General features: G+C 41.9%; 1 protein-coding gene and 1 pseudogene across 4 annotated transcripts in view; one reads left to right on the top strand and one right to left on the bottom strand.

Moving 5' to 3' along the window:
* Positions 1–22653, top strand: part of traf3ip1 (TNF receptor-associated factor 3 interacting protein 1) — a 302416-nt gene that overhangs the window by 205730 nt on the left and 74033 nt on the right. For all 4 annotated transcript variants that reach the window (XM_070876062.1, XM_070876063.1, XM_070876061.1 and 1 more), the window contains 2 exons: positions 5421–5457; positions 11562–11638. In XM_070876062.1, the coding sequence (XP_070732163.1) occupies positions 5421–5457; positions 11562–11638 (114 nt within the window). The remainder of the gene's footprint in view (positions 1–5420; positions 5458–11561; positions 11639–22653) is intronic.
* Positions 22049–22167, bottom strand: LOC139260668 (5S ribosomal RNA; annotated as a pseudogene).

Below are 22653 nucleotides of genomic sequence, written 5' to 3'. Positions count from 1 at the left end.
TATGTGCACAAATCATTGAAGATGGCAGGGCCAGTTGAGAAAGCGGTTAAAAAAAGCAAACCGGATACTCGTCTTCAAACACTCTTCCTCAGGCAGCCGAAGGCTGCATTGGCGCACTGGAGGCGGTGTTGAATCTCCGTCGTCAATGTCTGCCTTTGTTAATAAGAGGCTCCCGAGGTATGGGAAATGATCCACGTTATCCAGGGCCACGCCGTGGATCTTGATGACTGGAGGGCAGTGCTGTGCGGCGAGGACAGGCTGCTGGAGGACCTTTTTGGGAGGAAGAATGAGGAGAGGCAATATAAATGAAAGGGCACATTCCTAAAGGTGGTGTATGAACAGAGATACCTGGAGGTATATGTGCCCAAATCATTGAAGGTGGCAGGGTCAGTTGAGAAAGCGGTTTAAAAAAAGCAAACAGGATATTGGGCTTAATAAATAGAGGCATGAAGTACAAAAGCAAGGAAGTTATGATTAACCTTTATAAAACACTGGTTTGGCCTCAACTGAAGCGTTGTGTCCAATTCTGGGCACTGTACTTTAGGAAGGATGTGAAGGCCTTAGAGAGGGTGCAGAAAAGATTTACAAGAATGATTCGTACGCCTCAGTAAATATGTCGACTATGTCCTGGAGTTCAGCCTCTATGTGTACAGACGCAGGCGTCGTCAGCATACTGTAGCTCGACGATAGAGGTTGGAGTGGTCTTGGACCTGGCCTGGAGACGGCGATGGTTGAACAGGTTCCCACTGGTTCTGTAGTTTAGTTCCACTCCAGTGGGGAGCTTGTTGACTGTGACTCTCAATGTACTGCCTGAAAGGATGATGGAGGGAGACTCGATTGGATAAGTAACTGAAGGAAAAAAAATTTGCGTGGTTACGAGGAAAGGACAGGGGAGTGGGATTTGCTGAGGTGCTCTTGCAGAGAGCTGACACAGGCTCGATGGGCTGAATGGCCTCTTTCTGTGCTGTAACCATTCTATGATTCTAAATATGCAGTGTGGTACCCCAGGGATCAGAATTAGGAACATTACTTTTCTGGTTATATATAAATGACCTGGACTTGGGTATAGGAAGAACAATTTTGAAGTTTGCGGTCCATTCAAAACTTGGCAATGTAGTAAATAGTGAGCATGATAGTAGCAGACTTTAGGAGGATATCGATTGACTGGTGAAATGGGCAGACAGCTGGCAGATACAATTTAATGTGGATAAGTGTGAAGTGATGCACTTTGGGAGAAACAACATGGAGAGGTAGTATAATCTAAATCGTACTATTTGGGGGAAGGGGGAGGACATATTCACAAATCTTTGAAGGTGGCAGGGAAAATTGATAAGGTAGTTAAAAAAGTGTATGGGATACTTGTAAATAGGGGCATTGAATACAAAAACAAGGAACTCATGAAAATCATTACAAATCAATGGTTAGGAGTTGTGTGTACAGTTCTAGCCACCGCACTTTAGGAAGGATATTAAGGCCCTGGAGAGGATACAGAGAGGTGGTCTATCAGGATGACACCAGGGATGAGGGTGTTCAGTTATATGGCGAGATTAGAGAAGCTGAGATTGTTCTCTTTGGAGCAGAAAAGGTTAAGGGAGACCTAATAGAGGTATTCAAAATTATGAGGGGTTTTGATAGAGAAAGTAGGGAAAAGCTGTTTCCTCTGTCAAATGGGTCGGTAACTAGAGGTCATGGATTTAAAATAATTGGCAAAAGAAACAAGGGAAATGAGGAGAAATTTCTTCACACAGAGGGTTGTTAATATCAGGAATGCACTACCTGAAAGGGTGGTGGAATCAGATTCCATAGGAACTTTTAAACGGCAATTTTATTTATTCATTAGGATGTGGGTGTCGTCAGGAAGGTCAGTATTTATTGCCCATCCCAAATTGCTCTTGAGAAGGTGGATGTGAGCCATCAGGGTAGCTAAGAGTCAATCAAATTGCTGTGGGTCTGGAGTCACATAAAGGCCAGACTGGGTAAGGACGGCAGATTTCTTTCCCTAAAGGACATGAGTGAACGGGATGGTTTTTACAACAATCCAGTAGTGTCATGGTCACCATTACTGATGTTATTTTTTTTAAATTCCGGATTTATTTAATTAACTGAATTTAAATTCCCCAGCTGCCGTGATGGGATTTGAACTCTTGTCTGCGGATCATTAGTCCAGGCCTCTAGATTACTAATCCAGTATCAGTACTACTATGCTACTGTTGCCTCTGGACATGTACGTGAAGAGAACTAATTTTGCAAGGTTATGGAGAAACTGCTGGGATGTGTGACTAAATTGGACAGCTCTTTCAAAGGGCCAGCGTAGGCATGATGGGCCGAATGGCCTCTTTCTGTGCGGTAAGATTCGTGTCATTTGCGCCTCCGACTTCCCGCCCAGGGCACAGGGCCGCTACTGCATCCTGCAAAATTCCACTGGAGTTAGCAGAGGCGCAAACCAGTAGCGTCCTGGGCTGCTGCGCTGCATGCTCAGCGACTCGTTTTCGCCCTGGAGCGAAAATTTGGTAGCGCCCTGTAAGGCCGCCATGAGCGACGCCCCCTCCAGCTTCGCAGGTCGCAAACCGGGCCGCACTCTGCTCGCGGGGCGAAAATTAAAGGCGCGCACTTTTAAATAAATAAAAATGTCCGACTTACTGGTCGCAGCCTTGCCTTGTTGAATTCGTGGGATCCGTGCCGTGATGTTGCAGCCTGGAATTCCGCTTCTGTGCCGGGCTACTACCGCCGCACCCTGGTGGTGAAATGGAGGCCCCTTCTCCCCGATCCTTTTTAACAAAAGGGGAGTGCCCTGTGCTCCCACTAGTGCAAAAGGTGCTCCATGTAGCGCTGGAAAATCCCCGCCGTTAGCGTCGTGCGACATTGCACTCCTCTTTTTCTCGGGGGCGGAAACCCCAATTTCTCACCACGCAGCGGTTGCCGTCCATTCGGTACCGAATTTAGGCCCCTTTGATTCTATGGTCTAAAATCAGCTGCAGAAGTTACAGGCAATACTCCTGTTAAGCTGGGTGGTCGCGCAGCTGTGTAGAAGTCCTGCGCAGGCCACTCACTGGCTTTTAAATTTGAGAAACTATGCATGCGTGAAGATTTGTATGGGTCGCGCAGCTGCTTAAATGGAGCGTCCACCCAAAAATATAATTAGAGGGAAAATTGGTTGCAGGTTAACTGAAAGAGCTGTGAAGCAATAGATGCACTTACTCGCACAATTACCATTTCAAATGAGCATACGAGAAAGAGTTAAAGATGAGGGGATGATGAAGGCAGCACTCAAAAAAAAAGTAGACATTCTGAGAATCGTCTGTTGAAGAGTGGGAGGGGAAGACAGGAGAAAATATATCAGCGAAAATGGAAAGGGAAAAAGTGAAATTGAGCACAAATATGAAATCTGACCATAAGGAAAGGAAAATCCCACAGCTGTAGCCAGAGATACTAGAAAAGAAAATCTGGACTGGACGATATCCAGAAGACTATATCTGAACATTACTGTTTTATTTGCAATTTTCCCCCAGCTGTTTAACTTTACATAAGCTCAAGGATGACCAAAAGAAATACTTTTTATATGCTCCTGGTCAGACACTAATGATTCACAAAGTAAATTTTGAAGAGAATTGAAATTTGTAATGTCTTTTTCCTGCACGTGTACAATCTAGTAATCATTTTTTTTCTTATATTTCCATCCCTCATATGTTCATTTTAGAGGAATAGCCGGCACACACACACACACACACTCACCTTAGCTCAACTTGCTAATTAGTGTAATAGATCGATATAGTAAGGTCAGGTAAAAGCAGAAAAGTAACTCCTTAAAACGTGTGTTTACTTTTATATGAACTTCAGTACAGTAATGGAAACACTAATGTTTCCATTAGTGAACACCAAAATAGGTGGCCTATCAGTTTTATTATTATGGGTATGATTACATATTACAATATTAGTTTGATCTCACTTTTTAAAACAAAGTACCTTATTGCCTGAGGAAGGCTGTAGATTATTGCAACAGTGGTCATTATTGATTTGTAGTTTTCATGGAAAAATTAACAAAAGAACAATATGATCTCAAAACACTAATGAAAATCTGAACTCCTATGTAATAAACCAAAATTGAACTTATTTATTATTGTGCCCCAATTATTGTCTGTTTGCTGTCACTTTTGTTTCTCGTCATGTACGTCATCACTTAAAGGACGTTTTTAATCCTGTCCGTCCAGTGGAAATCGGGCGGGCAATTAAAATGGCCACAGCAACCAACCCCCACCGATCACACTGCCTTCCATTCGGTTGCTCCTTTGAGCAGGCGAGAGGACACATGGCAAAAGGCAGCAGGATCCTTCTTTAAATATGCATATTGGGTTCCAATTACATCATAGGGCAGACCTCGGGCCCCAATCAGGTCAACCTGGCGGCAAAAGGAGCCGGAGCCTTTTTTGGTCCTTGTGGGCCAGGAGAAATTCAAGTGCTCCTCTGGGGCCCACAAGGAAACTTTGGGCTTCCCCTGCCCCTGACCGCAATGACTTTCCAAGTGGATATGGGCTCTTTGATTCACTTAACTGAAGGAATGTCTGAAACTTGAGGAAGGACATTCTTGCTATTGAGGGAGTGCAGCGAAGGTTCACCAGACTGATTCTCGGGATGGCGGGACTGACCTATCAAGAAAGATTGGATCAATTGGGCTTGTATTCACTGGAGTTCAGAAGAATGAGAGGGGACCTCATAGAAACGTTTAAAATTCTGACGGGTTTAGACAGGTTAGATGCAGAAAGAATGTTCCCAATGTTGGGGAAGTCCAGAACCAGGGGTCACAGTCTGAGGATAAGGGGTAAGCCATTTAGGACCGAGATGAGGAGAAACTTCTTCACCCAGAGAGTGGTGAACCTGTGGAATTCTCTACCACAGAAAGTAGTTGAGGCCAATTCACTAAATATATTCAAAAGGGAGTTAGATGAAGTCCTTACTACTCGGGGGATCAAGGGTTATGGCGAGAAAGCAGGAAGGGGGTACTGAAGTTTCATGTTCAGCCATGAACTCATTGAATGGCGGTGCAGGCTAGAAGGGCTGAATGGCCTGCTCCTGCACCTATTTTCTATGTTTCTATGTTTCTATGTTTCTAAGTCTTCCATTTTTCGAGGCAATTAAAAAAAAAAATATCTTCAATCACTAGCACAGCGATCCACTTTGAAGCTGGGATTGCCCAATAATTTTAAACTTCAAAGATTTAAAAAAGCATGCGATGATGGGCAGATATGACAACACAGTCGGGATTGGATAGGATTGCTTGTGTGTACTTGATTTAAATTTTTTTTAAGTATTTTAAAATATGCGAATAATTTCCAAAGCTATTGGTAAGATAAAATGTTACCATTTGGTCTAGAGTGATGAAATGGTTAATTGGATTAAAAAAAAAATTTGTGTTTTTTTTCTAGGTTACAGCAGTGGAACTGCATGACAGTGAAGACCATGGTACGTGTAGCTAATGCATGTTCCTTAATATAATCATTTGACTTTTCCACTTTGCTTTGTTAATGGTGATCCCCAGGGATCTGTACTGGGGACTCAGCTTTTCACTGAAGGAATAGAAAGCCATATATCTGTGAAATGCAAAAACGATAGGGCAGTAATAGTAGGGGATTTCAACTACCTCAACAATATTAACTGAGATAAAATTAGTGTGAATGGTATCAGGGGTGCGAAATTCCTAAAATGTATTCAGGAGAACTTTTTTAGTCTGTATGTAACAAGCCCAACAAGGGAGGGGGCGTTTCTGGACTTAGTTTTAGGGAATGAAGCTGGGCAGAAGGAAGGGACATCAGTGGGAGAGCATTTTGGTGCAAGTGATCATAATTCAATTAGATTTGGGTTAGTTGTGGAAAAGGATAGACCAGGAATAAAAGTTCTCAATTGGGGAAAAGCCAATTTTGATAAGCTGAGATGGGATTTAGCTAAAATGGACTTGAAACGGCTACTAGAAGGTAAATCTGTGTCAGAGCAGTGGGAGGCATTCAAGGAGGAGATCTTGAGGGATCAGAGCAAGTATGCTCCCTTAAAGAAAAAAGGCGGGACTAACCAAGCCCCCTGGATGTTGAGGGGCATACAGGGTAGGATAAAGAAAAAAGGGAGGCTTATGACCGATACCGAGGGCTCAATACTGCAGAAACTCCAGAGGAGTATAGAAAGTGCAGTGGTGAAATTAAAAAGGAAATTAGGAAAGAAAAAAGAGAGCAGGAAAACATTTTGGTAAGTAACATCAAGGAAAACCCAAAGACGTTTTATAAATACTGTTGGGGTAAAAGAGAAGACTTCTCTTCCTCAAGGTGGACTCCCTGATATAAGGAATCAACACCCGTCCGCCCATGTACCGACCACGGAATCACTCAGACGAAACCTGGTTTAACCAGTTTTTATTCAAGCATGCTATGGAAGCGTTCACGGATTAACCTTTCCAGAACAAAGGTTTTACAATTAGTTATACATTTTTCGAGGTGTGCGACCCCCTATAAAACCACCGATTTGCCTATTGCTATCAGCGAAGTTACATTGATTTGTTTACCCTTATCAGACTGGCTTTAAGTGGTTCTCCCCCACATGTCCATCTCCCATCACATGTCACCCTCCCGGAATGTGTTATTCAGTGGTGTCAACTTTGCCTCAGTTCTTCATGATGTGTGAAGTAACCATGCTTCCCAGGGTTTGCAATGTTTCTAGACCCTTGGTGGGTGTATTATTCAGTACTGGATGTATGTTTTCATCTTCCTGTTCCAAGGGTCAATGCATTGTTGGCTACTTATGATGATTCATTAACTATCAAGCTATGCTGCGTAGCAAACTTTGCTGTTGCCCCTTCTTAAAACCCATTCAAGCATGCTATAAGCATGCTTTACATACATAAAGTGAGTTTTACATACAATCTGTCAATTACAATCCCTACAGTAAGATAGAGGAACTCCCGATTCCTCAGAACCTCCTAATATTGATAAGCCCTACAATATGGACCAAGTGTCAGATTAATTCACTACCTTCAGTGTCCACTTTAGTGACCATTTTCTATCCCCTTACAAATACATTAAGATCAAGAGGATAACTAAAGAAAGAGTAGGGCCTAATTGAGACCATAAAGTTAAGCTGTGTGTGGAGGCGGAAGACGTGGATATGGTTCTTAATGAATACTTTGCGTCTGTTTTCACAAAAGAGAGGGGTGATGCAGACATTGCAATTAGGGAGGAGAAATAAACATAGAGAGAGCAGAAGTATTAAGAGACTTAGCAGCTTTGAAAGTGGATACATCCCCACGCTCGGATCCCAGGCTGTTAATAGAAGCAAAAGAGTAAATAGCAGAGGCTCTGACCATCATTTTCCAATCCCCTCTGGCTACAGGACTGTTATCGTTGTACCTTTGTTGAAAAAGGGAGAAAGGGATAGATCGAGTAATTACAGGCCAGTCAGGTGGTGGGAGAAAAATTCTGAGGGACAGGATAAATCTTGATTTAGAAAAACACTGATTAATCAAGGATAGTCAGCACGGATTTGTTAAGGGAAGGTCATGTCTGACTAAATTAATTGAATTTTTTGAGGAGGTAACAAGGAGGGTCGATGAGGGTACAGGTAGTGCGTTTGGTGTAGTGTATATGGATTTTAGCAAGACTTTTGATAAGGACCCACATGGCAGGTTGGTCACAAAAGTAAAAGTCCATGGGATCCAGGACAAAGTGGCAAGTTGGATCCTAAATTGCCTCAGAGGCAGGAAGCAAAGGGTAATGGTTGATGGGTGTTTTTGCGACTGGAAGGCTGTTTCCAGTGGGGTTCCGCAGGGCTCAGTACAAGGTCCCTTGCTCTTTGTGGTATATATCAATGATTTAGACTTGAATGTAAGGGATATGATTAAGAAGTTTGTAGATGATACTAAAATCGGCTGTGTGATTGATAATGAAGAAGAAAGCTGTAGACTGCAGGAAGATATCAATGAACTGGTCAGATGGGCAGGACAGTGAAGAATGGAATTCAGTCCGGAGCAGTGTGAGGTAATGCATTTGGGGAGGGCCAACAAGGCAATGGAATACACATTAAATGGTAGGACACTGAGACGTGTAGAGGAACAAACGGACCTTGGAGTACAGGTCCACAGATCCCTGAAGGTAGCAGGCCAGGTAGATAAGGTGGTTAAGAAGGCATATGGAATACTTGTCTTTATTAGCCGATGCATAGAATATAAGAGCAGGGCAGTTATGCTTGAACTGTATAAAACACTAGATAGGCCACAGCTAGAGTACTGCGTGTAATTCTGGTTACCGCATTAAGCAAAAGATGTGATTGCACTAAACAGGTACTAAGGAAATTTACAAGGATGTTGCCTGGACTGGATAATTTTAGCTTTGAAGAAAGATTGGATAGGCTGGGTTTGTGTTTTTCTGGAACAGAGGAGGCTGAGGAGAGACCTTATTGAGTTGTATAAAATTATGAGGAGCCCAGATAGAGTGGATAGGAAGGAACTATTTCCCTTAGCAGAGGGGTCAACAACGAGGGGCATAGATTTAAAGTAATTGGTTGGAGGTTTAGAGGAGATTTGAGGGGAAATTTCTTCACCCAGAAGGTGGTGGGAGTCTGGAACTCACTGTCTGAAAGTGTGGTAGAGGCAGAAACCCTCACCACATTTAAAAAGTGCTTAGATGTGCACTTTAAATGCTGTAACCTACAGGGCTACGGACCAAGAGCTGGAAAGTGGCTTTAGGCTGGATAGCTGTTTGTCGGTCCGCACAGACACGATGGGCCGAAATGACCTCCTTCCGTTTAGTAAATTTCTATGATTCTATGATATCTAAGTTTGCTGATGACATGAAGTTAGGTGGCATAGCAAATAGTGCAGATAAATAGTATAGAATAGTAGTGCAGAAAGTTGCAAAGGGACATTGCTAGATTAAGTGAGTGGGCAAAACTGGCTGCTGGAGTTCAATATGGGAAATTGTGAGGTCATTCACGTTAGACCTAATAAAGATAGATCAAAGTATTTCCTACTTGGAACTGTAGATAAGCAGAGAAATGTAGGGGTCCAAGTACAGAATTCACTAAAAGCAAGTGAACAGGTACAAAAAATAATTTAAAAGGCTAATAGAATATTTGCTCGAGTGCTGGAATAGAAAGGAATGGAAGTTATGTTACAGTTCTACAGGGCTCTGGTTAGACCCCCATCTGGAGTATTGTATTTAGTTCGAGGAACCACACCTCAGGAAAGATATATTGGCCATGGGAGTGAGTGCAGTGCAGATTCATTAGAATAATATCTGGGCTAAAAGGGCTAAATTATGAGGACAGCTTGCATAGACTAGGTTTGTATTCCCTTGAATATAGAAGTTTAAGGGATGATCTAATTGATGATCAAGAGTTGATAGGGTAGAGAGAAACAATTTCCTGTGGTGGGGGAGTTTAGAACAAGGGAACAAATCTTCAAATTAGAACTCGGCCGTTCAGGGATGATGTCAGGAAGCACGTCTTCACACAAAGGGTATAATGGAAATCTGGAATTCTCCCCTTGAAGGCTGTGAATGCTGGGCCAATTGAAAATTTCAAGGCTGAGATAGATTTTTGTTCGGCAAAGGTATTAAGAGCTACAAAACCAAGGTGGGTAGATGGAAGTTTGGTATAGATCAGTCATAATGTAATTGAATGGCATAACAGGCTTGAGGGGCCGTATGGCCTACTCCTGTTCCTTTTAGTTGTGTAATGTTCAATGCTAAAGTAGGGTGCGCATAATCTCTAATTTAAGTGACATTGCTAAAGAACAGATTGGTAATGATGACACTTATGCTATTGGATGTATTGTGCAAAAATGCAACCAATGTTATTACATTACTTGTGGATTGTAAATTGAGCATCCATTTTTGCTAGCCTTCCATCTTAAATAGTTTGAGTTGAAATTCCAGATACTGAAGACCATTATTTATTCTATGGTTGTGACTAGTTTCCACTATCAGAGCAAGTTATTAACTCACACGGATGAAGGCCAGAAAACAATACTGCAGTTGAATTGTCAAACATCTGTACTTGTGTAGTATTGCTAGTTTTTTTTAGGAATGGTCACAAGTGAGTTGGGTTAGAAATGTGTGAAAATCTATTTCATATCTAAGCCCCAGGGGATTTTCTGCAATAAAAAGAAAAACTGCTAATACCTTTCTGCATCTGTTTTCATATAAAATGGTAATTACTCCATCTTAGATACATGCATCATTCTAAATATACAGGGTAGGTAACAAGATGCCATCAGGATGCATGTATGTATGCATGTTTCTGTTTACCTCAGCTTCTCTGTGTGAGAAAGTGTCCCGCTTCTACTGGACCCTGTTGATCCATAATCTGTGTCGTGGGGAAATCACAAAATTTCCCCCTAGATTTCAGAAGGAAAAAAAATCCTTTGCCCTCTATATGTTTATTGCTGTATCTGCTGTTTTTGTCATTTTAAATGGAATAAAACCCATGTAAATATACCAGAGAGATTTTAAATTGAGTTTACTACTTGAAAGGAAAATTTTACTTTTCTGAATTGTAACTTGTTCTCAAAGAAAGTGATCATGACACCTATTGCTTTCTGTTACTCCTCCTCTCTTAACATGTTCATGTTTTAAAACTGCAAGTGAAAACTGCCTGGTGTTTTGTTTAGGATCTTCATAAGATTCTACTTTAGTGATGACATTTTTGGGATCGGGGGGAAATGTGGGAATTCTTCCGAGAAGATCTGGCCCCAAACTTGCTGTGACCAGCAGTTTTCAGAAGATTTGTTATTGATCAAGTTGTATCTTACTGAAACTGATTAGCAGTTGTAAGGGAGTGAGGTCCTAGGGTCCAAAGCCAAAATGTAATTTTTCTGATTCCCAGTCTTGCAAGTGCCATGTCAATGGCAATCCCAAGTAGAAGGCCAGCCACTTTCTGGTGAGTTGTGTTTTTTTTAAAACTTGGACTTTATTTAGAAAAAATAAAACTTACTTGAAAAACACCGATAAGAATTTTTGCCTTACCTAACTTACTTTTAAGTGGAAGGGAGGAAAAATCTTGTTGTGTAGTGCAGTTTATCAGCATGTTCTTTCATCTCAGGGTCGTGGATTTGAGTCATATCAGAACTGCTATCAGTCAATGTCTTCAGCGAAGTGACTTTGCTCAATTTCATCCTAGTTCCCAATGCAACAGAAGATATCCTATAAATTAGCAGACTCAAGAGTGCCTGCCATGGAAAATTGAAATATTACCGTCGGGAGTGATTTTTCAAGCTAGAGGGAGCTTTGCATTACACCCTGCTGCACCTGGCTTATTTTTCTTTGTCTGCTAACACTCCCGTGAAAGGCCTTAGGATATTTTACTACATTAAAGGAGCTATATAAATACAAGTTGTTGCATCTGAATTGAGAATGCTTGATGCTGGTACTAGCTGGAAAAAGCGGTAACCAATTTCTCTGTTTCCTAACCCTTAAATTTTCATCAACTTAACGGGAAAAAAATCCTGAAAACAGTTTGAAGAATTTTGCACACAATGCAAATTTCACTCTGTCAGCACACACCAAGACTAAAATTTATTTTTGTTACAGGCGGGCTTGTCAAGAAGATTTTAGAAACAAAGAAGGATTATGAATCTTCGAAGTCTGCAACTAAACACAAAGACCAGGTAAGGAAAAATTACAGGAACCATAATTTTTATACTATAGTTGTCAACCGTTTTATAACTTGGCACAGCAATGTCCAACCATTATATAATTAAGTACTACAATGTCTATATGATGGTTTTGATGGAAAATCATCTCCAGTGTATTCATCTTCTCACTTTGTGATTTAGGTTTAAATGTTAACTGTGGTTCACTGGATATGTATAGTTTTATTCAATTTTTTTCTTTAAAGAACACATGAATTATTGAGTTCCAGCCTCAAGAAGGACCTTACAGTTGGTTTGCCACACAAAGTGGGGAGGGATATACTTTGTTTACAGTACAAGAACAGGAGCTCATAAAAGGAGTTATTTTTCCTGGACAGTGCTAACTTTAGTTTGTATTGTAATTTCCTCAAATGTTACTAAACATTTGACAAACGTGATCAGAAAATCCAGTGTATGTGCTTCTTCCTATTTTATAGTTGCTTAATTAGTAAAATTATATGCTATCTGTGTAGAAACACTCATATTGGGATAAAAAAACTGAATATCATAGATTTAGCTCGCTTTCCCCTGTAGCAGATTGACCACATAGCCAGAGATAACTGGTCAATAAAAAGCTGTCAGATTTTGGTTTTGCTAGCTGGATTGTACTGTTTATAAAGTCACTTGAGGGAATGGTAGCATAGTGGTTATGCTACTGGACTAGTAATCCAGAGGCCTGGACTAATGATCTAGAGACATGAGTTCAAATCCCATCACGACAGTTGGGAAATTTAAATTCAGTTAATTAAATACAAAGCTTCAGTTATGGTGACCATGAAACTACTGGATTGTCATTAGAAACCCATCTGATTCACTAATGAAGGAAATCGGCCATCCTTGCCTAGTTTGACTCCAGATCCACAGCAATGTGTTTGACTCTTAACTGTCCTCTGAAATGGCCGAGCAAGCCACTCAGTTGTACCAAACCGCTACAAAAGAACATCGGTTCAAGGAGGTGGCCTTATGAAGGGCAATTAGGGATGGGCAATAAATGCTGGTGATGTTCCCATGAACGAATAAATAAATAAAATAACAACTATGTTTGTACTCATATACTTATACTTAATGTTATGGTTTAAAAAAAACTGCACCTTTGTAACCTCCAATACTAAAGCTAGTCCAAACTATTGGCTTTTGCGTGCATACAGTTTTTGTTAATGTTCTAAAATGTGCTCTTTGTCATATTCTAGCTTTATCTTAATGGCGAAATTCATCTTATGGGCAGCAAGTCTGAATTATTTCAAGCCAAAAGAAAGGAGATATAGATCTGTCCAGAACAAATAACTTTTGTGTTTGGTCTCTGGTAATGTGTTCTGTACCACAAATCTGATCCAAATCTTCTTGCATTCTGAGATAACCAGAATTGTGTTTGTGTAGAGAAAGCAAGCCATGCAGGAAGTGATCGTCCTCTGAGATTGCATTGTCAAGTTTTCTCTCATGTATTGTGCCTAAGGTTGCGTGTTCATATCACGTTGGGGTCACTGTGTTTTTTATAGATAGATTTTTAATCAATAAGGGAATTAAGGGTTATGGGGAGCGGGCGAGTAAGTGGAGCTGAGTCCACGGCCAGATCACCCATGATCTTGTTGAATGGCGGAGCAGGCTCGAGGGGCTAGATGGCCTACTCCTGTTCCTAATTCTTATGTTCTTAACCTCCCAGGGCAGAATACTCTGATACCTAGCAATTTCCTTCTTAAATGTACTTCTCCATCATTTTGATGACCGAAATAAAGAGAGGGAGTTAATGCAACATTAGTTTATGTTACTAATTATCAATATTTTATAGCAGATGTTCATAGTAAATCTATTTGCTTTGATTTAAATATATTTAAAATGCTGTAAGGGGACTTTCTTGATATAACTGGTATTCAATAAGTGAAAGAGTTGCAGATACAATGATAGCTTTTGATCCTGTCTGTGCAGACGAGGATGCTGTATTTGGAAAAGGTTGAAGTTAATGCTACATGGTGTAAGTGTTCCTAGTGTTTCACATTTACCCATTGGAATCTTGTAATGCACAGATTATCCTCTAGATGATGCTCTTGTTAAAGACGGGATGTTCACTTTTTGTAAATTTAAAGCTACAGGTACAGCTAAAATATTTTAAGACATTAAAGGAACCAAAAACCAGGATATTTTAGATGTTTTCAGATGTCTCAAGACCATTTTAATCTGAAAAAGTGACTTTAATTTTTTTTAATACATGTATCTTAAACAAAATTGCCTGTTTTAAGTATTACTGTTGGAAAGTTTGATTGGAGACTTCTGTAATTCTTTTCCCAACATACCGACCTATTCATGGTGGTGTGAATGACAACCATGAAATAAACCTGAGGCAATTCCCTACAAAACTGTTCCACATCTGAAACAAAATTAAGGAAAATCACACCATGTTTTCAGTTTTTTTCATTGTGTTTGCGCTTAACTCTTAAATACTCTCTCTTTTTTCTTGCTACCTAAAGCTTTAGGCTCTAATATTTAACTCAAAGCTGAATTTCAGTGGTTAAAGAAGAGATTTGGAAGCTAAAGTACAACAACATCAACAACGTAGCTATTTAGCACCTTTTAACTTAAATGTCCCAAGATGCTTCACGAGGGTGAATACAGGCACTGAATACAACTTGGGAAAAGGAGAAACAGACACAAGGATGAACTTGGGAGAAGGTATTGGGGAGGTCGGGGGTTGGACGGAACAGACATAATTACAACAGTTGGTGAAATGGAGCAGGAGTTGGGGGAAATGGATGCTATGTTGGGAGGCAATGGGCCATTAATGTATGTATAGAGTCATTGAGGGATTCTGCAATGCATATTTGGGTAGAGTGCCAAGATATAGCTGAGGTTTTGCATCAGTTTTCACTACTGATGATGATACTTAACTACCAATATTGCAGCATAGTGTTCATGCTAAAATTAAATGTCTAAAAGTGGTTATGTAAATTATCTTTGCCAGAATTGGAACTTTTAAAGCAGATCAGGCTGCTCACCCTGATGAAGTTCAGCCTAGGGTGCCTAAATAAATTGGTCTGTGTGATGTGGCTCACTGGCTCATATATTTAATTACTGCACGAGATCTGGAATTGTTCCCAGGACTGGAGATTGGCCTATTTGGTGCTTATATTTAAAATAGGAAATAAGTCAGAACTAGGAAATTAAAAGCCCATTAGTTTAACATCAAGGAAAGTTGCTCGAAGGGATTATTAAAGATACGTTACATGAACATCCTAATAGAGCAGGGACTATTAGGACATCTTATGATACGTTCTGAAGAAAGAAATCCTGTTTCACCAACTTGATTGAATGTTTCAAAGAGGTTGCAAAGATGATGGGGAACTCAGTTAATATTGGCTTTTAAAAGTCTTTTATTGAAGTACTGCATAAAAGACTGCTCAGGAAGTTTGCATCTCGTGGGATTGATGGGTAGATGTTAGGCTAAATAAAGAATTGGTTGCATTTTCTACCAAGATTGTTATTAATGGTCTGCCTGGGGACTGGAGGAGTTCCACGGGGACTGGTGTTGGGGATGTTGCTATTCCAGAATATTAGTAAAGATAGTGATGAAAGCATTGGAGAAACAATTCACAAGTTTGCAGATGATGTGAAAATATGTGCAGGTGTGAGGAACTTGGATGAAGAAAATAGGTTGCAGACAGATTTGGACACTGAATTGCCCTGTGTTTGGTAAATATCTTTTAACATTGCGAAGGATAGAATTATAAATGTGGGCAGGGGCATTTTCAATCATGTTTAATGCCTTGGTCTGGCCATATCTGGAATAGTATCCAGTTGTGGTGCCCTCACATGATGGGGTATCGAGACCGTGGAAAAGGTTCAGAGGAGAACTCTTTGATTGATACCTATTTTAAGGGCTCTTCATCCACTGCCCTCCTTTCCTCCCTAAATCACTCCCTCCATATAAACTCTCCTACCCATATACACAGCCACCCCTACAATTATGTCATCTCACGTGGCCTCACTACTCCCACCGTAACTATCACTGATGAGACAATGTCTAATCATTTCCTTGTATCGCTCTCTACCCATATTCCACTCCCCCCACCCCACTCCCTCCCGAAATCAACATTCCCTGTAAGTTGCGCAGCCGGATTTTCAAAAAGAGAAACATGCATGTGGCAAACAAAATCACAGGGAACATTGCTCCCAACCCGACTTCTTTCTGTGTCTGCTCCTGTAAAAAAAACCTCTCACTTGAAATCCCTTACTACTGTACTTTCAAATTCTCAACTATCTATCGTTTGACCTAAAATTCTACTGATTTGCTAAATCAGACCCTCTCCACCACCTTTGATGCCCTTGTCCCCATTAAAATCATTACATTCTCTCACCGTAATCGTTCCCCTGCCATACACCTCATCTCTGCTCCCTTAAGTTCAAAGGATGCAGATTTGTACGTCTTTGGCGAACAACTGGTTGAATCATCCATCGCTAGATCACATAGAGCATTAATGGGGTCCTGCTTTCCATCGCAAAAACTTCCCACTATTCTAAGATAGAAACATAGAAAATAGATGCAGGAGTAGGCCATTCGGCCCTTCTAGTCTGCACCGCCATTCAATGAGTTCATGGCTGAACATGCAACTTCAGTACCCCATTCCTGCTTTCTCGCCATACCCCTTGATCCCCCTAGTAGTAAGGACTTCATCCAACTCCTTTTTGAATATATTTAGTGAATTGGCCTCAACAACTTTCTGTGGTAGAGAATTCCACAGGTTCACCACTCTCTGGGTGAAGAAGTTTCTCCTCATCTTGGTCCTAAATGGCTTACCCCTTATCCTTAGACTGTGACCCCTAGTTCTGGACTTCCCCAACATTGGGAACATTCTTCCTGCATCTAACCTGTCTAAACCCGTCAGAATTTTAAACGTTTCTATGAGGTCCCCTCTCATTCTTCTGAACTCCAGTGAATACAAACCCAGTTAATCCAGTCTTTCTTGATAGGTCAGTCCCGCCATCCCGGGAATCAGTCTGGTGAACCTTCGCTGCACTCCCTCAATAGCAAGAATGTCCTTCCTCAAGTTAGGAGACCAAAACTGTACACAATACTCCAGGTGTGGCCTCACCAAGGCCCTGTACAACTGTAGCAACACCTCCCTGCCCCTGTACTCAAATCTCCTCGCTATGAAGGCCAACATGCCATTTGCTTTCTTAACCGCCTGCTGTACCTGCATGCCAACCTTCAATGACTGATGTATCATGACACCCTGGTCTCGTTGCACCTCCCCTTTTCCTAATCTCACCATTCAGATAATAATCTGTCTCTCTGTTTTTACCACCAAAGTGGATAACCTCACATTTATCCACATTATACTTCATCTGCCATGCATTTGCCCACTCACCTAACCTATCCAAGTCACTCTGCAGCCTCATAGCATCCTCCTCGCAGCTCACACTGCCACCCAACTTAGTGTCATCTGCAAATTTGGAGATACTACATTTAATCCCCTCGTCTAAATCATTAATGTACAGTGTAAACAGCTGGGGCCCCAGCACAGAACCTTGCGGTACCCCACTAGTCACTGCCTGCCATTCTGAAAAGTCCCCATTTACTCCTACTCTTTGCTTCCTGTCTGACAACCAGTTCTCAATCCATGTCAGCACACTACTCCCAATCCCATGTGCTTTAACTTTGCACATTAATCTCTTGTGTGGGACCTTGTCGAAAGCCTTCTGAAAGTCCAAATATACCACATCAACTGGTTCTCCCATGTCCACTCTACTGGAAACATCCTCAAAAAATTCCAGAAGATTTGTCAAGCATGATTTCCCCTTCACAAATCCATGCTGACTTGGACCTATCATGTCACCTCTTTCCAAATGCGCTGCTTTGACATCCTTCATAATTGATTCCATCATTTTACCCACTACTGATGTCAGGCTGACCAGTCTATAATTCTCTGTTTTCTCTCTCCCTCCTTTTTTAAAAGTGGGGTTACATTGGCTACCCTCCACTCGATAGGAACTGATCCAGAGTCAATAGAATGTTGGAAAATGACTGTCAATGCATCCGCTATTTCCAAGGCCACCTCCTTAAGTACTCTGGGATGCAGTCCATCAGGCCCTGGGGATTTATCGGCCTTCAATCCCATCAATTTCCCCAATACAATTTCCCGACTAATAAGAATTTCCCTCAGTTCCTCCTCCTTACTAGACCCTCTGACCCCTTTTATATCCGGAAGGTTGTTTGTGTCCTCCTTAGTGAATACCGAACCAAAGTACTTGTTCAATTGGTCTGCCATTTCTTTGTTCCCCGTTATGACTTCCTCTGATTCTGACTGTAGAGGACCTACGTTTGTCTTTACTAACCTTTTTCTTTTTACATATCTATAGAAACTTTTGCAATCCGTCTTAATGTTCCCTGCAAGCTTCTTCTCGAACTCCATTTTCCCTGCCCTAATCAAACCCTTTGTTCTCCTCTGCTGAGTTCTAAATTTCTCCCAGTCCCCGGGTTCGCTGCTATTTCTGGCCAATTTGTATGCCACTTCCTTGGCTTTAATACTGTCCCTGATTTCCCTTGATAGCCATGATTGAGCCACCTTCCCTTTTTTATTTTTACACCAGACAGGAATGTACAATTGTTGTAGTTCATCCATGCGGTCTCTAAATGTCTGCCATTGCCCATCCACAGTCAACCCCTTACGTATCATTCGCCAATCTATCCTAGCCAATTCACGCCTCATACCTTCAAAATTAGCCTTCTTTAAGTTCTGGACCATGGTCTCTGAATTAACTGTTTCATTCTCCATCCTAATGCAGAATTCCACCATATTATGGTCACTTCCCCAAGGGGCTTCGCACAACGAGATTGCTAATTAATCCTCTCTCATTACACAACACCCAGTCTAAGATGGCCTTCCCCCGAGTTGGTTCCTCGACATATTGGTCTAGAAAACCATCCCTTATGCACTCCAGGAAATCCTCCTCCACCGTGTTGCTTCCAGTTTGGTTAGCCCAATCTATGTGCATATTAAAGTCACCCATTATAACTGCTGCACCTTTATTGCATTATCCAGGAAGGCAAAGATAACACCTGGCTTCTCTTCACCACACAAACCTGCTTCTCAAATCATCTTCCCCTACCTCTTCCTCCCTCCAACAATAAGTGCGAAGAGCTCATGGGCATTTTTGTTCAAAAGATCGAGAGCATCTTTTAAGCTGCCTCTGCTGCTTCCCTCCCATTTCCTAACCCATCGGACTAACTTCCTCTAAGTTTCCTCCTAACCTTGAGTTTGCATATTTCTCTAGTTTCTCTCCTATCTCCCCTCGTGCCCTCTCAAAGCTCATCTTGTCGATGACATCCACCTCATGTACTCGCGACCCTATTCCTACTAATCTACTGACCACCCAACTTCATGGCTCCCATGTTAACTGATATTGTTAACGGAGTTCTCTCCTCAGGTACTATCCCCCCTCTTCTTCAAATCTGCCGTCATCACCCCTCTCCTCAAAAAAACAACCCTTGACCCCTCCATCCTTACATACTATCGCCCCATCTCCAATCTCCCTTTTCTCTCCAAAGTCCTTGAACATGTTATCGCCTCCATGTTTGAATCCTTCCATTCAGGATTCCGCCCCCGCCACAGTACCGAAACGGCTCGTACCAAAGTCATAAATGATATTCTAGTCGACTGTGACAAAGGTAAACTATCCCTCCTCGTCCTCTTGACCTGACTGCAGCCTTTGACAATATAATTCTGCTCCAACGCCTCTCCACTGTCGCTCAGCTGGGTAGAACTGCACTCGCCGAGTTCCATTCTTATCTATCTAGTCATAGGATGAGAGTCACCTGCAAATGGCTTCACTTCTCACTCCCGCACCATTACATCTGATGTCCCCCAAGGATCTATCCTTGGCCCCCTCCTATTTCTCATCTACATGCAGCCCCTCGGAGACATCATCTGACAACAGCATCAGTTTCCACATGCACCTTGATGATACCCAGCTCTATCTCACCTCTACCTTTCTTAACCCCTCCACTGTCTCTAAACTGTCAGAATGCTTTTCTGACATCCAGTACTGGATGAGCAGAAATTTCCTCCAACTAAATATTGGGAAGACTAAAGCCTCAAATTTGACCCCGAGATGAGCTTTCTACCTGACTAAGACTGACCATTTCCACCTCCATAACATCCCCCATCTCCGCCCTTTGCCTCACTTACCTTCTGCTGAAATTATGGCTTTGTTACCTCTAGACTTAAACCATTCTAATGTACTCCTGGCTGGCCTCCCTCGTCCTACCCTCCAAAACTCAAGCCAAGTCCCTCTCACTCATCTGCCCTGTGCTCGCTGACCTACATTGGCTCCCAGTTAAGCAATACCTTAATTTTATAATTCTCATCCTTGTTTTCAAATCCCTCCATGGGCTCACCCCTCCCCATCTCTCTCATTTTTTCCAGTCCTACAATCCCCCGAGATATCTACGCTCCGCCAACTCTGGCCTCTTGAACGTGGTCGATTTTAATCGTTCCACCTCTGGCACCTGTGCCTTCAGCTGCCTAGGTCCTCAGCTCTGGAATTCCCTCCCTAAACCTCTCCATGCCTCTACCTCTCTTTGCTCCTTTAAGACGCTCCTAAAATCCTACGTCTTTGACCAATCTGTTCTAATATCTCCTTATGTGGCTTGGTGTCAAATTTTGTTTGACAGTACTCCTGTGAACCGCATTTGGATGCTTTACTACGTTGGGATGCTTTACTACGTTAAAGGTGCTAAATGCAGTTGTTGTTGTTTAGTTGACGGGATGGCTTCAAGAGCTGGAACTCCTTACCTTGGAAAAGCTTGGACGAAATTATATGATTGAGGTCCTTAATGAAGGGATTAGATTCTGTCCATATGAATATGTTACTTGAGCTAGGTAGACTGAGAGTACTTATCACATCAATACAACTTACAAAAACATGGAGTAAGGATAAATGCCTAGAGGTGATCCTTTTGAAGGGTTCTTCACCTCTGGAATAAATTGCCAGTACGTGCACTGAATGCATATTTTTCAAGCATTCAAAAGGGATCTGGAAGAGTTCCGAAGTGGAAGACATCTTGAGTTATAGGGTAGGTAGCAGTACTGTACTCTCCTGGAAAATGCTCGCTTGCTTTTGAGGGTGTAAGCGGAATTTTCCAGAGTTTTTCCTAAATTGGCACAATTGGCAGCAAAGAATGACTAAGAAAGCAATAAAGAAAGGAAAGATAGATTACGAAGGTAAACTTGCGCAAAACATAAAAAGGGTTACTAAAAGCTTTAAAAGATATATAAAACGGAAAAGAGTGACTAAAGTAAATGTTGGTCCCTTAGAAGATGAGAAGGGGGATTTAATAATGGGAAATGTGGAAATGGCTGAGACCTTAAACAATTATTTTGCTTCGGTCTTCACAATGAAAGACACAAAAACCATGCCAAAAATTGCTGGTCACGAGAATGTGGGAAGGGAGGACCTTGAGACAATCACTATCATTAGGGGGGTAGTGCTGGACAGGCTAATGGGACTCAAGGTAGACAAGTCCCCTGGTCCTGATGAAATGCATCCCAGGGTATCAAAAGAGATGGCAGAAGTTATAGCAAATGCATTCGTTATAATCTACCAAAATTCTCTGGACTCTGGGGAGGTACCAGCGGATTGGAAAGCAGCTAATGTAACGCCTCTGTTTAAAAAAAGGGGGCAGACAAAAGGCAGGTAACTATAGGCCGGTTAGTTTAACATCTGTAGTGGGGAAAATGCTTGAAACTATCATTAAGGAAGAAATAGTGGGACATCTAGATAGGAATAGTGCAATCAAGCAGACGCAGCATGGATTCATGAAGGGGATATTTAATTAATTTACTGGAATTCTTTGAGGATATAACGAGCATGGTGGATAGAGGTGTACCGATGGATGTGGTGTATTTCGATTTCCAAAAGGCATTCGATAAGGTGCCACACAAAAGATTACTGCAGAAGATAAAGGTACGCGGAGTCAGTGGAAATGTATGAGCATGGACAGAGAATTGGCTGGCTAACAGAAAGCAGAGAGTCGGGATAAATGGGTCCTTTTCGGGTTGGAAATCGGTGGTTAGTGGTGTGCTACAGGGATCGGTGCTGGGACTACAACTGTTTACAATATACATAGATGACCTGGAAGAGGGGACAGAGTGTAGTGTAACAACATTTGCAGATGACACAAAGATTAGTGGGAAAGCGGGTTGTGTAGAGGATACAGAGAGTTTTGCAAAGAGATTTAGATAGGTTAAGCGAATGGACTAAGGTTTGGCAGATGGAATACAATGTCGGAAAGTGTGAGGTCATCCACCTTGGGGGGAAAAAAAAACAGTAAAAGGGAATATTATTTGAATGAGGAAAAATTACAACATGTTGCGGTGCAGAGAGACCTTTTGGAGTAGCCTATTGCACCTGGTATTCCCAGGCGGAATCCCATCCAAGTACTAACCAGGCCTGACTCTGCTTAGCTTCTGAGATCAGACGAGATCGGGCGCTTTCAGACTAGTATGGCCATAGGCCACATGGGTACAAACCCATTGGATCTTAAGCCCAACGCCTTAACCACTCGGCCATCCTGGTCCTTCCTTGTGCATGAAACTCTTTTTGAGTTTATCTGTGCAACAAAAAAAAACATTAAACCGTGCCACCCGCCCTGGATGACACAGCAGACATTTACAAGGCCCTTTTTTTTTCCTTTTTTGTGGTTTTTTTTTTGTGTTTTTCTTTTTTTGTTGTTTTTTTTTGGGGCGCTAAAATCACATTTTTCCAAGTGCCCCCTATAAAAGGGGAGGGGGACACTAAAAGCACCGGCAATTAAAACAAATTAAACTTTAAAACGTAAAATCAAATTAAAATTTGGTTGCCGGGCGTGATGATGCACTCCAGTCCCTCCGGTGCCCACCTCTCGCGGAAGGCCGTGAGCGTACCGGTGGACACCGCGTGCTCCATCTCCAAGGACACCCTGGACCAGATGTAAGAGCGGAAGAGAGGCAGGCAGTCAGGTT

This window comes from Pristiophorus japonicus, chromosome 3 (assembly GCF_044704955.1).
Source record: "Pristiophorus japonicus isolate sPriJap1 chromosome 3, sPriJap1.hap1, whole genome shotgun sequence".
Lineage (NCBI taxonomy): Eukaryota > Metazoa > Chordata > Chondrichthyes > Pristiophoridae > Pristiophorus > Pristiophorus japonicus.
This window is presented reverse-complemented; position numbering and strand designations above follow the sequence as displayed.